Source organism: Myotis brandtii, unplaced genomic scaffold (assembly GCF_000412655.1).
Source record: "Myotis brandtii unplaced genomic scaffold, ASM41265v1 scaffold6959, whole genome shotgun sequence".
NCBI classification, from domain to species: domain Eukaryota; kingdom Metazoa; phylum Chordata; class Mammalia; order Chiroptera; family Vespertilionidae; genus Myotis; species Myotis brandtii.
In genome coordinates this window covers 123063-137783 of record NW_005370719.1, presented here as the reverse complement: position 1 = coordinate 137783, position 14721 = coordinate 123063, and the positions used below count along the sequence as shown (strand labels likewise).

The 14721-nt window shown below is 49.9% G+C and overlaps 1 protein-coding gene across 1 annotated transcript in view; it reads left to right on the top strand.

The window, feature by feature from the left end:
- Nucleotides 1-14721, top strand: part of LOC102251878 (sorting nexin-29-like) — a 136059-nt gene that overhangs the window by 3362 nt on the left and 117976 nt on the right. Inside the window, exon 2 of the mRNA XM_014529776.1 lies at nucleotides 4557-4665. Coding sequence (XP_014385262.1) covers nucleotides 4557-4665 — 109 coding nt within the window. The remainder of the gene's footprint in view (nucleotides 1-4556; nucleotides 4666-14721) is intronic.

Sequence of the window (14721 nt, the reverse complement as noted above, 5' to 3'; positions counted from 1 at the left end):
GAAATGCCTTGAGCCATTCCCAACAGATGACTACATGTGTGACTCAACCCTGTTGAGTCCCCAAATCTCATCAACCTTTGGATGAAACTCTTGAAATTATGACATGCTGGAATTGGTCTCCGGCAGTTTGGTCTGTGGTTTTGGCTTGGACAATGTTTTACATTAAAATTAGTTATCAAATAAACACAATGAAATTTTAAATATATATAGTTGACTTAATTTTTGTCTTAATTTATATATATTTAAAGTTTATATAGCATTCTTAGTCTGTAGACCATACACAAATAGGCAGCAAGGATGGCAATCCCTGTTTGAGAGGCTTGAATCTTGAGGGGTGTTTCAGAGGAAGGCGGTGAGTCCCCCTTAATCACAGTGGCCCCGGGCCTGGTGGGGTTTCTCTACTAGCACCCTCCTCACAGAACCCACTCTTCCCTGTGGAAGCTGCTCGGTAGGCCCTGCTGGGGACAGCAGCTCTGCAATGAGACCCCAGAGCGAGGGACTTGTGTAGATCTGAGGAGCGGGCCCTGCGGGACAGTCCCTGGCTCCTGGCTCCTCCTCCAGGCCCTGACCAGGGAAGCAGAGAGCCCTCCCGCAGACACTCATACCAAACACTGGTGCGGGCCAGCCACAGATCTCCCTTCTCTTCTGGGAAAACACAGGCCTCCTCGCACTCCAGCTGAGCAGCTCTGAATCTGCTCAGGAGCACGAATTTCAGAGCCAGTAAGACTGCCAGACGCTGTCTTGGGGGACTTGGTCAGGCCAGCTAACCTGTTGTTTCCTCACTTGTAAAAGGAGGTAGTCGTGCGAATTCAGTTCCTCACACAGTACCTGCTGCTGTTACCACTGTGTCCCTGTCCCTCGTGGTGAGGTGGTGAGGGGCGTGAAGGTGGCTGTATGCAGCAGGCGGCAGTTCCCTGAGGTGTCTCCTCATCTCTAACGTGAATAGACCCAGATGTTCAAGCACTGGCCATGGATCCAGGGTGAGGAAGTACCCACTTCCTCTTTCCTGACCTGAGCCGGAGCAGGAGGGTCTGGGGAATTCTTATTCTGTACGGGGCCTGCCTCTGACTCTGCCTGTATCGTTTCCCTGACCTTTTGAGTGAGGGCAGACATGGTTTTTCCCCTGCACTGAACCTGACTCCCAGGCCCCAGTCCTTTCCTTTGTGTCTTCTGGGCAGCACGGGCTCCACCCTGCATATCTTCCCAGAAGCTCATTCTAGATCAAGAGTTGGTGGACTATGGCCCGTGACCACACTGGCCCCTGACAGTTTCTGTAAGTCATGTTCGATTAGAATGCAGCTGCAGCCACTCTTTACGTCTGTGGCTGCTTTTTGCCACAGTGGTGGAGCTGAGTCCGCGACAGAGTCTGAAACATTCGCCACGCTGTCCCTCCCCAGTCCTCACAATGAATATTTATCACTGATAAAGTGGCTGACACTCAACAACACACCTACTGTGTGCCAGGCTTTCCTACTAAGTGCTTTCAGGATATTTACCAATTCCAGCCTAGGATAACCCAAGGAAAGAGGTACGGTTACTATTTCCGCATTCTGTAGATGGGGGAATCAAACACTGGAGGGGCTGAGGGCTTCCCCAGGATACCCAGCAAGTAAGTTCATGTGTGAGGGGAGGGGCCACTTTCAGACCCATCTGTCGAGCCCTAGACCAGTGATGGCAAACCTATGATACGCGTGTCAGAGGTGACATGTGAACTCATTTTTTTGGTTGATTTTTCTTTGTTAAATGGCATTTAAATATATAAAATAAATATAAAAAATATGTCTTTGTTTTACTATGGTTGCAAATATCAAAAAATTTCTATATGTGACACAGCACCGGAGTTAAGTTAGGGTTTTTCAAAATGCTGACACGCCGAGCTCAAAAGGTTCGCCGTCACTGCCCTAGACTCTGTGCTCCTTGTGATACACATCCTGCCTGGTGCAGCCCTGGACATGCTGTTGAAACAGTAGCTTCTCATTCCATTTGTTTTAAGACAGGAAACTTCTTTCAGCTCCTTCATTTCAAATCTTAAAAGCACAGCGCAGTCGGTAATTGTTCTTTATCATCTGGCGGCATACTTAATGCGCTCACCTCCTTTAATTGAATGGGTAATTCAGGATTGATCGGGCACTCCAGCAACACCATTGTGTGCTCGGTGAGCAGAGAAGAGGGTGGAAAGCTTGTCAAGAGCATTTCTGAAAACAGGAGCTGCAGGAGCTGTTCTGTCAGGAAGAGCTGGCTCTATGAAGGGGACTCCTCCCAGGCTTCATGGCAGCAGTGCTCCCCACAACTTCTCAAAGAGCCCAGGGGTTCCCTTTCTGGAGGTCTAGGGACACGACCCTGAAAGCAAAATCGGGATGCTTTAACCACAGGAGGGGGAGTGGACAGACGAGGGAGGGGAGTGGGAATATAACAACAGGAGTGGACAGATGGGACGGGGGGTATAACAACAGAAAAGATAAGAAAAATTCCTCCTGCTATTATTGCCCCAGGACCTGAAATTCTGTGTGTGTGTGTGTGTGTGTGTGTGTGTGCGCGCGCGCGCGCAATCAGTGCATTTTTTTTTTAAGATTTTTTAAAATTGATTTTAGAGAGGAAGGGAGTGGGAGAGAGAGATAGAAACATCAATGATGAGAGAATCATTAATCGGATTCCTCCTGCACTCCCCACACTGGAGATAGAGCCCGCAAACCAGGCATGTGCCCTGACTGGGAATCAAACTTTGACTCCTGTTTCAACCACTGAGCCACACCTGCCAGGCCTTATTTGTTCTTTTGTCCCTTTATTCGTTCATTAAATACACTCATTACTGTGCTAGGTGCTGAGTATATGCCAATCAGCAAAAGCCTCATCCTTTGCCTGCATGGAAACTCCGGCAGAGCACCCCAGAAGTTAGATCCTAGTGAGAAGGATGCTATGGATTGAGACTCCAGGCACTATTAGATGGATGACATGCCATTGGCACCAGGCTAAGATGACTGATGTTTCATCTCATAATAGGGAGGGCTCACCAGTGCAATCCAAACGACCCAAAATCTGTCGGCAGAAACTGTCTACCAGGACGATGCAGGGACGGACCACACCAGCGCTGGTCCTTCTTAGGTAATGTTGGGTTGAACTATGTGAAAGTGCCATTTTTGCAGGTCAGAAGGAGCAGCTGTCGGCCTTCCATGTGGGTCACCTAACATACACCTTTACTTAGGGACCAGGCTGGTCTCACAGGCAGGCGGCACCACTATTTCTTGCAGGAGGCATGCTGAGCTCTGCTCACATCCGTCTGGGTGGCTTGCACTCTTGAACTTCCTGAGCGCAGCCTCCTCTCCCAACTTCCCATATACTTATATTCCCTCCTTCTAGCATCATGCTTCTGTGGTCTCTTTAGAACTCAGATTCTCTCTGCCTGGATTGTCTCCCCCGCTCCTCCCCTCCCCACCTGCACTCCAAGATCCAACCAGTGTCTCCTTGCCTGGCTAGATGTCACCTCACCCGCTTCCCTGTCCCCATGACATTGTTTGGACCTGCCTCATAGCATTATCCATGGTTAGTCTTAAGTGGCACTGACTTGGGCTTGTGCCAGGCAAGCAAGCAGGCTCACCAAGTCATGGCAAGTCGTGTGCCCATTCTTGATTCACTTGCTGTGGCCAAGGAGAGAGGGAATGAGCTGATGGGCTTAGGCCTGGGCCATAGATGCCATTCAGAGCGCACAGTGTGAGACACGGGAAGACGGTGGCTCCTCAGAGCAGTCAGGCCACAGTAGCCAAGGAAGGTGCCACATACACCAGGTGGCTCGAAGCCACCCAGGCCCAGTACAGGCCGGCGAGTGGGCTTTGTGTGCTGCGCCGGGGAGCCTGGGCATTTCCCAGAACATGATGAGGAGCTTGCAGTCTTTCACAGAAGTGACACATGATTGGTGATTTAGGCCAGTCGTTGTGGCAGTAGGGAAGGTGGGGTTGATTAGGGGCTCCTTGAGGGTCTGGGGAAAATGTTGAGGAAGGACTGAGCTCAGGAGTGGAGAAGAGGGAACCGGTCCAGAACCCAAGAGAAGGTAGAGTTGCTTGGACTGAGAGGCCCATGGCCCCGGGAGAAAACTGAGTGGGGCCATACTGAGCAGCCCAGGTGGGGCCTTGTCCTGGGACATAACAAGGCCTTTCATCATGATTTCAAACTGGATACTTACCTTCCACAGACCAGGGAGAAAGTTTTCCCACTGCCAAAGCAGTAGCTCTCCCAGAGTACTCACTGCTATTTTTATTTATTCAACAACCCACTAGTGGCCCCCAAACTCTTGATTTCTGTCCTCATTATTCTTCACCTCACTCCCCTAAAGTGCACGTGAAGTTCATAAACACCACTTCAGGGCTGGGAGAAAGCGGAGGTCCTGGGTCTAGATTTCATTGCCTTTGACAGCAGTGTTCTTGGTGGGGGGCTCGAGCCTCTGGTTAGGCATGTTGGTAACTAATCACTGAGTAGCAGCCGCCTCCTGTGGCCCATCATTTAATGCCCTGGGGTGGCCCAGTGTGCATGGTGACCTGTGACCCACTCTGTCTTACCAACAGAAGAGATTCTATGGAGCAGCCTTTTGGCATCCGGACAAATAGGAAAGGCCCCCACGCAGGGTTGCAGTGCTCCAAGAAACAGATGGTTTCAAACCACCTGGCCTTGCTGGTGCCTCACTCTTCCTGTCCTAAAACAAGGGGAAATGCACCTGACCATGACCTTGCACCGGCGGCGTTAGCCGGACAGGTCCTTTGGATTCTGTTCTGGAAAAGGCCAGTTCCAGCTGTTTGGCTTTGGGCCAGTGATTGAGCCTCTCTGAACATCAGTTTTGTCATCTCTAGGTTAGGCATGTTTGTACCCACTTCATCAGATTGTTGTGAGGCTGAAATGAGATACAGCTTTAAGGTGGGTTGTTGAATAAATAACAGCTTTAAGGTGCTTAGTGCAAATTCTAGTCATGTGACCCTCGAAATCTCAAGACTTGTTGAGGGTTGTTGAAGAGCTGGCTCTATGAAGGGGACTCCTCCCAGGCTTTATGGCAGCAGTGCTCCCCACAACTTCTCAAAGAGCCTCCTCTGAGTCTCAGTGTGCTTTTCTCTTTCCTTCTAGTTGTAGAATTTCCACTCAGCCAGCCTTCCTGTGGTTCTGGGTGATGTCCGTTCCATCTTTTAGTTGTATTTTTGAAGTGGTTGTTCGAGGCAGCAAACTCCGGTGTTTACCTATGCCGCCATCTTGGTTTCTTCGGGTTGTTGAATAAATAAAACTTTAAGGTACTTAGTGCAAGTTCTAGTCATGTGACCCTGGACTTCTCTGATTCCGATCATGTCCTTCAGTGACTTCCCCGGGAGTAAGGTTGCCCTGAGGGAACACTTGTCAGCGCCTGGAGGTGGTTGTGTTTGTCACAACTGGAAGCTGCTGTTGGCATCTGGGGGTAGAGGCCAGAGATGCTGCTAACTGTCCTGCCGTGCACAGCACAGCCCACAACAGAGCTGTCTGACCCCAGATGTCAGTCCGGCTGAGGTTGAGAAGCTCTGATGTAGAAAATGCTTAGCACAGTGCTTGGCGCTGAGCATGTTTTCAGTAAAGGGTGGCTGGAATGTGGATGCTGTGTGCCAGGGCCTGTGCTGATGTTAGAGAGCCAGAGATCCAAGACACATAGCCCCCTGCTGGTGGTGGTAACGTATCAGACCTTAGCGGAGAGCCCCCTACCCAAGCCTGGTGGCAGGCGGCGGGGGAGGGTGGAAGCGAGGCGGGGTGAAAGGGTGGCAGTATCACAATGTGGAGGAGCTGAGACTTGAACTTCCCATGAATCCTTTCCTTGCCTCCATTTGGCCTGGTTGATGTCAGAGCGGGGCCACAGCCCTAGGGACAGGGGTGTAGAGACAAGGTGGCCTGCCCGTGTGACTCCCAGACCCCTCAGATGTCAGTCACATGGGCCTGTGGGAATGAGGAGAGGGGCCAGGTGGTGAGGCTGTGAGCAGACATGGGGCTCCAGGGCGGGAACTGTCACCTCTGCTCCCCTCTGTGATCGATCGCAGCTCTGTCCTTTCAGAGTTGGGGTTTAAAATAAAATCGCACCTTGTTCTGACTGTAGCTGTCACTTCTTTTGTTACTTTTGAGCTCTTTGTTAGTAAGATGCATAATTTAGGGCTTGGAGGTGGCCTTCATTTTGGCAAGTTGCTAAGCACCCACCTTCTCGAGGCACAGGGACCCTGGATGCAGACAAGAATCTTAGCGAGACCTGGGGCCATCTCACCTACTGGCAGCACGTGTCTCCTTCCACCCTCCACCTCCCACCTCCTGTGCAGGCATAGACACCAGAGTGCAAATGCAGCATTTCCACAGTCCAGCGACCCACAGAGTCTCTTAAACAGGCATGTTAAACATATGGCTCTCCCCTGACCAGGTTCATGGCAGACATAGCTAATCAATCACACCTTTCTTTAGTGAGCCCAGACCCATTCTCAGAATCCTGCTCCACACCCACCACCTTCCCCTGCCCCACACCCACCACCTTCCCCTGCCCCACACCCACCACCTTCCCCTGCCCCACACCCACCACCTTCCCCAGAGCCGCCAGTAGTGGACTAGAGTAGACAAGCGACGCTAGACCTGCAGGTCAACCATGCTGTTCTGAATCCTCACTGGCTGTGTGGCCCTGGGCACATCATATGACCCTTCCAAGTTTGTTTCCTCTGCTGCAGAAGGGGATAGTAATACCTACTTTGCATGTTATGAACATTAGAGAGGTGAAAATATATAAAGTGCCTAGCAGAGTCCCGAGTGTATAGTCAGTGCTCAATAACTTTTAATTGCCTTCCTGTTTGCATATAACTTATTCTTCAAAGACTGCAATAGGACTTGTGGTCCATTTTATTTGCACCTGGTACTGTCGTTAATCTTTTCAGCCTCATTTTTTCTCAATCCTCAATTGTTGTGGGCATTGAGAGAACAGGAATGGGGTTTTAGGATTCTTTTAGTCCACTGGCCTTCTGTCAAGATATGGTAGTTGGATATATAGGAATGTGGCAATGGTTGCTAGTTGCTTATCCAAAACATTCATTTCTCACTATATCTTAGTTACAGAACCCTGGGCAGTGTACCTAAGTGGAAAATACCAAATCTCCCAGCTTCACTTGAAGCTACATATGGCCATGTGACTAAAATCGGGCCAGTGAGATAAGGGCAGATATGTTGGGTATGGCTTCTCAGAACATACCTCATGTGAGTGGTGCATACCTTGCCCTTCTCCTCTTTCTCTGTCCTGTTGCCTAGAATTCAGACATGATGGCTGAAATGCCAGCAGCCATCTTGGTCCATGGTGTGGCTTTGAGGAAGACCGCTGTGCAGTGAGATTGGTCCCTGTTGACTTTGTGGAGTAGCCATGCCAATCCTGGACTGCCTCCTTCCAAACTGCTGCATGTGAGAAAATAAACCCCCAATGACTGGACCCTGGTGTTCTGGAGCCAAATGCAATTCTTAACTGCTGCCAACAGTTCTCTGAAAGAGGCCGAGAGAACTGCATGCCCAGAACCCTAGAGCTGGTGAGAGCACGTGGCATTTAGGGACCTGAAGTTCCTTTCCTTTAGTCAACAGCTATTTATGAATTTCCGCAAGTACTGGTGCTGCTGGGCGGTATGTCTCATTGCTGAGTTAAAAGGGAAAGTAGCCAGAGAAGATTAGTTTTTAATCCTCACCCGAGGCCATACTTACCTGAGAGGAAGGGAGAGGAAGAGAAACATCGACTGATTGCCTCCGTATGTGCCCCAACTGGGGATTGAACCTGCAACCCAGTTATGTCCCTGCTGAGAATTGGACTGGCACCCTTCCGGTGCACCCACCTGAGCCACACGAGCAGGTCCAGAGAAGAATCTGAGGAGAGAGATGAGCAAGGAAAAATCATTCTGTGCCCTTTAAGCCGTGTCTGGGAATTTAGACTTAAACTCGAGTGTCCATTAGAGGACATCAGTTTGTGCTTTGGAACCACCGCTCTGGCTGTGGTATGGAGAAGGGAGAGTCCTGGCTTCACCCATGCTGACAAATGTTTCTTCTTTCTCCTGGAAGACTTGAGCCCGTCAGCCAGCTCTGAGATCCCTTTTCACACCAGCGTTCTGAGTCTTACTTGGGCGACCACTCATATTTCTGGCGTTTTCTATAACACCCACAGTCCTTGGCATCATGGGCTGCGCCTTCTGGACCGTGGCTCTCTCCCAGTTTAAGGCCTTATCATTGAGAACTTCCTCCATTCCTGGTCAGCCACAGGCCAAGCAAACAGTGGGAGAGTTTGGCCAACATCCGCTGTGTCTGTAACCTGTAGGTGGTGGTGGCTACCTGCTGCGCTGTGGCTGTCAGTGCCATCGCGACCAGAAGTCCTCTTCCCTCCACATTAGCCTGTGTTCCTATCTCTTCCCTCCCTGAGTTTTGGATCCAGGTCCTTATCTCTTTCTCTTTTATCTTACATGCTACCCTTTTGACCTCCCCAGTTCCACTGCTGTGAATGTCCTATATCTTCTTTACAGAGTCTTTATTCACACAGGGGGCTGGTGGGGTTTCACACAGAAGTTTTACACCCAGACCTTGGTCCTGCCTGTCAAAGGTAGCTTTGCTCCCTGGCAGTCACCAACAAGAATATGTGTATTTATGTGTACACAGGTGACTGGATGCAGTGGATGAGCAATGTGCCTGCCTGCCCTCCCTCCTGTGTGCCTTTTTCTTTATTTCCTTCTCTTTTTTCTGTTGATCCATTCATTCAAAGATCCAATCCTATCCATCTATCTACCCACCCACCCAGCACCCACTGAGCACCTCTAGGCACTGGGGCTTCCCAGGAGCATCTCACCCATGGGTTCTTGCCCTCGGATATTTACCTCCTGGTACAGGTAGAAAGACTTGTAAAAGGCACCAATGCAGGTGAATGTTCAGGTGTTATTTATTCATTCACTGAGCAGTATTTATTGGGCATCTGTTATTTTCCAGGTACCAGTCTGGGGACTGGAGCATAGTGAATAAGAATTGTGGAGTTGACATGCTAGCTGAGAGAAGACAGGGAGCAGTCAATAAATAAATATGTAAGAAATTTTCTGATTATGCAAAATGCTAGGAAGAAACATAGGGGGTAGTATGGTAGAGGGCTATGTGGGGTTGGGATATGACAAAGTTTCCACAGAGCCCAGTAGGAAATCTTTGGGGCGGGCAGCAGGAACCAAGTGAACTGTCTTGGGAAATGTGTGGGGTTTTGTCAGGCAGATGGATGAGGGCACGGCATTACAGGCAGAGGGTCTGGCATAGAAAAGACCACACCCAGTGGAGCACTTGGGTGGGGCAGGGACAGGGGTGCACTCAGGGGTCTCTGGCAATGTGGCCCTGGCTACAAGGTGGAATGTGAGAGGGGCTGGGGCTGCCGAGGCAGCAGGGAGGAGATAGGGAGGCCTGTGTGCTTTGTCAAGGACTGTGGACTTGATCTTCTCCTCTGGGTGCTTGCAGGTTTGGGTTTGTGGTGACCTAGTGCTCCACTAACGTGATTCAGATCCACCCTAACACCCTCCTCGCTTTGGCTGGAGCTGCTCAGCCTTCATCTCTTATGCACATCAGATCTACACATAGAATTTGGCTTGAAAAGGGGCTTGGAAGTAAAAAGGGTGCTTGAAAGCAGAGAGTGGGCGTGGGGAGAGGGATTTGAAGATTCCTAAGTTACGTGTAGTTATTAACCATCTGGGATTTTGCTCTCAGATCTGGCTCTCTGAGCCTCCGTTTATTTGTAAAATAAGGAACGCAATAGTACCTGCCTCTTGGCGTTCTTATTAGGATTAAATGTGGCGTACAGTACAGTGTTTAGCACCAGAGCCTGTGACGCTGTCAGTGCCAGGACATGGTAGTTGTTGTTTCAGAGTTAGTGTTAGTCCTCACATTTTTTATTTTCCTGCTTTCTCTCCAGTGTTTAACGTAGTTGTCAAAAAGTCAGTAAGTTAGTTGACATGTTTCATCTTTCAGAGTTAGTGTTAGTCCTCACATTTTTTATTTTCCTACTTCCTCTCCAGTATTTAACGTAGTTGTCAAAAAGTCAGTAAATTAACATTAGTTGACATTTTTCATCTGCCAGCCCAGGATCCCATGGTGGTAAATAGAGGTCATCTCTTCATTCCTCTTTCACAACCAACACAGTGGAGGCTTGAGGGAGGAGTATAGCACAGTGGCTGAAACACTGAGGCTCAGGGTCAGACAGACAGGCTATCTAGCTGTGTCACGTAACCCCTCTGAGCCTTGGTTTCCCAGTACTTGGGATGGTTAAATAAAATGTGTGAAAGGCCGTTAGTACAGTGAAAACCAGTGACAACATCATAAGTTCAGTATAGTGGCTTCGTATGTGTTCACCTTACCCAGTTTCACCTCTTCTAGCTATCACCACAGTAATCTGGTGTAAGAAACAACTCCCGAATTTAGCAGCTTAACACAATTTATTCTTGCTCATACATCTGTGGGTTGTTTGGAGGTTGGCTGGTCTAGGCTGGCGTGGTCCAAGGTGCAGTCGGTCTACTCTTCATGTGTCTCTCATCCTTCCTGGCCAGCAGGCTAACTGGGATGTGCCCTCCTGGTGCGGGCAGAGGTGCAGAGATGCACCCAGCCGTTCAGTGTATCCCAAGCCTCTGCCTGCGTTGCGTTTGCTCATTTTCTGTTGGCCAAAGCAAGCGAGATGGCCAAGCCCAAAGTCAGAGAAGGTACAATCTGGCTCTAGTGAGCGGGACCCCAAAGACACATGGCGAATGGTGTGGGTATGTGGAGGGGGAAGAACTGGGGCCACTAATTCAATGTACCACAGGAGGCAAAGGGAAAACACAGAGCATTTTGAATAGTCTAGCCATCCTACCCTCCTCTCATCAAGTACCGCAAAGAAGCGTAAGAGAGGAGACAGTCTGTGGGCCCTTTCCTTGGAATTAGATGTAAAGCTGCTCCCAGAGTATAGTGTTAAAAGACCTGCCACTTTTATATAATTAAAAACCTGGTGAAATTACATTTTGCATATAGCCCTTATATATTCCATAATACTATGCGCATTATACATTTATATAGCCAAATTACTGTTGGTGGTACATACCAGACCAAGTTTACTGTACTTTATGGGCAATTTAAGAGATTTCTAGGTTGTAATTTTGGCCTTTTGTTCCTGTGCGGATTTTCATAAAGCTCAATTTCATTTAAATGGACTCTTTTATTGAAGGTTCATGACCCTTTATTCATAATTATTGAGGCCAAAATTCAAGATACATGTTTTCATTTCTTTTCCTTTTGGATTTTAGAAAAGAGTACGGCTATAATAAGCAGGTCTGGGCAGCACCCTGCAATCAGACTCCAGTATTTCCACAGTGAAACAGCAGCGTTCACACCAAGTGCAACGAGTTGGGTTTATAAGGGGCAGCACCTTGTAATCAGACACTTCAGTATTTCCCTGGGCCGTTCTTTCGCCCATTTCCTTTGGGTCAGCAGGTACCATGTTTTGGTTATCACACTCCTTCCTGCAGACAAGGCCGGTCTGTCTCTCTTGGCACTGTGTGTGGCTCAGACGTGGATTGGGCAGAATCTCAGGAGGAAGCTGTGGGGAATGACCCCCAGTGCTCAGCTGCTCCATCACAGCAGCTGCTGGGCCATCCGCTGGGCTTCCTGGCTGCCAAAAGCACAGGCTGTCCCTCTGCCTCAGCCTCTGTGCGGCTTGTCTGCCACCACCGTGGGCAGGCTTGAGTGCGCGCTAGGATCTGTGAGTGAGGGGTTCCTAGAAGCGGGCAGTGTCTGTGTGCGGTGGGACCCTATTGCAGCCAGAAACCCCTGTCTCCTCTCAGAGGGTGTGTCTCCCTCTCTAAGGTCATTGTGACACTGGCCCTTGGGGTTGCAGCAAGGAGTCGAGGAGAGTGGACCTGTGAATGCTGCGGATTGCTGGCCCACAGGGGGCGCTGCAGCTGTGGGTCTGCGGGTGTGTTACTCAGGAACTCTAGTGCTCAGACCTGGCCAGTCACCACTTCCTCACATCCTCGAATGAGCTGAGACGATCTGTGAACGTGTGTGTGTGTTGGTGGGTGCACGTGTGTGCATTCACCCCAGGGGGTGTGTGTGATGGCTTTTTTTCCAGGAGAGAAGCCCTGGGCTTTCTGAATGTTTTCAGGGGGCGTGTGCCCCAAGAAGGATTCCAAATATGGGAGACAGGCCAGGGGAGACAGGAGCTGCTCAGGAGCTCCCCTGCCCATGAACTCCTGGAAGGCAGGCACCTTCATCACCCTACCTGTCTCAGGTGTTGAGGGAAATGCTTTGGGTGCCTCAGTGCTAACAGAGTGTTTGGATCAACTCCTTTGCCTCCATGCCACCCTTGTTAGTGGGCAGTAAGCTGATGTATCAGGCAAGGCCTTTTTTCTCGTCCCCATACCAAGTAGCGATACTGGCATAGAGAATCAAGTCACATCGTGTATCCATCTAACATTGAACAAGAACTCAGCCCCTCATAAATGACCACTAATAATCTGGTAGACACGTGTCATTGGGCTGTGACAACAACCCTGTGAGGCAGATGCTAGACGTATCCCCATTGTACAGATGCTAAAACTGGGGCTCAGAAAGGTTAAGTAACTTGGCCAAGCTGGGGCCAGGGCTTAAAAGAGGCAGCAGATTCCACAGACTGGTGTATTAACATTTGTTGCCTGGAGTGGGGCCTCCCATGCTTGGTTTTCTGAGCATTGCAGACACACAGTGGGTCTGCAGGATGCCCACATGCTGCATTCTCTGGGGCCGGAGCTCCTTCCCTGCTGCGTGGGTGTTGAGGGGGAAGACAGACAGATTGGGAGCTGGAAAAGACAAGGGTTCAAGTCACATCTCCACCACAGCTGGCTCTGGGCCTTTGGGAAAACCCCATTCACATCATTGAATGCACCACAAAAAGATGCAGACGAGACCAAGTGACATTCGTTAAGCACCGACCTTAGTGCCGTGCATGTGTGAGAGGTGAGAGAATGTTCATCACAGCCCCGTCTTGGGCATCAGGAACTTTGTTTTTAATGTTATCCTGGGCAACATGAGGAAGGGAAACAATTACCAGGGGCATATGGACGGCATTCTGTGTGTGGTCTGCCAGCAGGCGCAGTCCATTGTGTAGGGAGATAAAGGAGGGCTCTTCCTGATGACTAACCCATCGCTCTGATTGCGCCTTAGAGAGGGAGCATGGAGTTCTTCTGTCACATCTGAAATGTTCTATTGTTGTGTTTGTTTTTCATTACTCTGAAGTGATTACTGCAAAAATTCTTAAATTGGATGCTTTTCAAAGAGAAGGATTGAAGACTGCGCACAGGCTTGCAGCTGTGTAGGCAAGAGATGCATCTGTGTGGCTCTGGGTGGAGCTCCGGCCGCTTCACCTTGGGCCCTGGATAGTGTGTGAAGGAACGCCCAGGCCCGTCGCGGGCACATCTGCCACGGTCCTTCCACGAGCCTGCCTGGAGCTAAGTTGGCATCTGGTAGCATTTCTGCCTGAGCTCATTGCTGTCTTCTTGGCGTTATTTAACGCCTCCTGAATGCATTTCGATGGGAAAGGGTCCCCATAATGCCAAGACAAGGTTGCCGAGGCATCCTGAGGAGACCCAGAGACCTTGGAGGAGTGCAGGGGAGGAAGGAAAACCCGGTCCTGGCATGCCCGCCCAGTCCGTGCGCAGTCCTGCTTCAGTGACTGTGGGGAATTGGAAGCTGTGTGATTAAGGATCAGTTCTTGTTGGAAAGTCTAAATTTATTATCCACCTGCTGCTGCTGTTAGAAGTCAGCACTAGTCCTGTCTCCGGAATGGGGAGGAAGTGTCTGTGTCCTGGTGTTGGCTTCCAGGTTTCCAGCCCACAGTTGCCAGAGTCACTGCCAAGGGCACCAGCGGAGCTTTGCTTTGTTGTGCGAATGAGTTTAAGGGCCCATTAAACCCAGAAGGGGCAATGCCTTGGGCACCAAGGAGGAGGTCCCCTTTGGGTTATTTACCAACCTACTCCTACTTCTCTGAGAATTGCCCCCCTCTGCCCACGTACACACCACACAGATACACAGGGGCGGATGCTTGTCGTAGCGTATTGGCCAGAGTGGACACTCACCCAGGGGGAAACGGTCCAGATACAGGCCTTATTACATTCTCTTTTGGACTGAATTCTTTTGATTGCGAGTGATAAAAAAAATCATCTTAAACAAAACAATTTATTGGCTCATGTAGCTAAAGAGTTCAGGTGTGGCTTGATCCAGGGACCCAGTCACTCTCTTCCCCCCACCCCCTGCATCAGTTCTGCTTCCCTCTCTAAAGGCTTTATTTTCTGGTAGGTTCCCTCCTGTGGTGTCTCCAGCAGCTCTGAGCTCACATCCTCACAGGCCACACATAACTAAGGAGCCCTCCCCTCCTTCCCAGTCAGACCTAAATGGCCTGACCTGGTGGGCACTCAGGGCTTTCACTGGCCCGACCTTGATCTCATGCCCCTCTAGGGTCAGAGCTGCAGTGGGATCCACAGGAAGCAGAGCCTGAGGCTGAGTGGGAAGTGGGTCCCTCTAGGACAGTGGTTCTCAACCTTCCTAATGCCACGACTCTCTAATACAGTTCCTCATGTTGTGGTGACCCCCAATTTCATTGTTACAAATTGAACATAATTAAAGCATAGTGATTAATCACAAAAACAATATGTAATTATATATGTGTTTTCCGATGGTCTTAGGCGACCCCTGTGAAAGGGT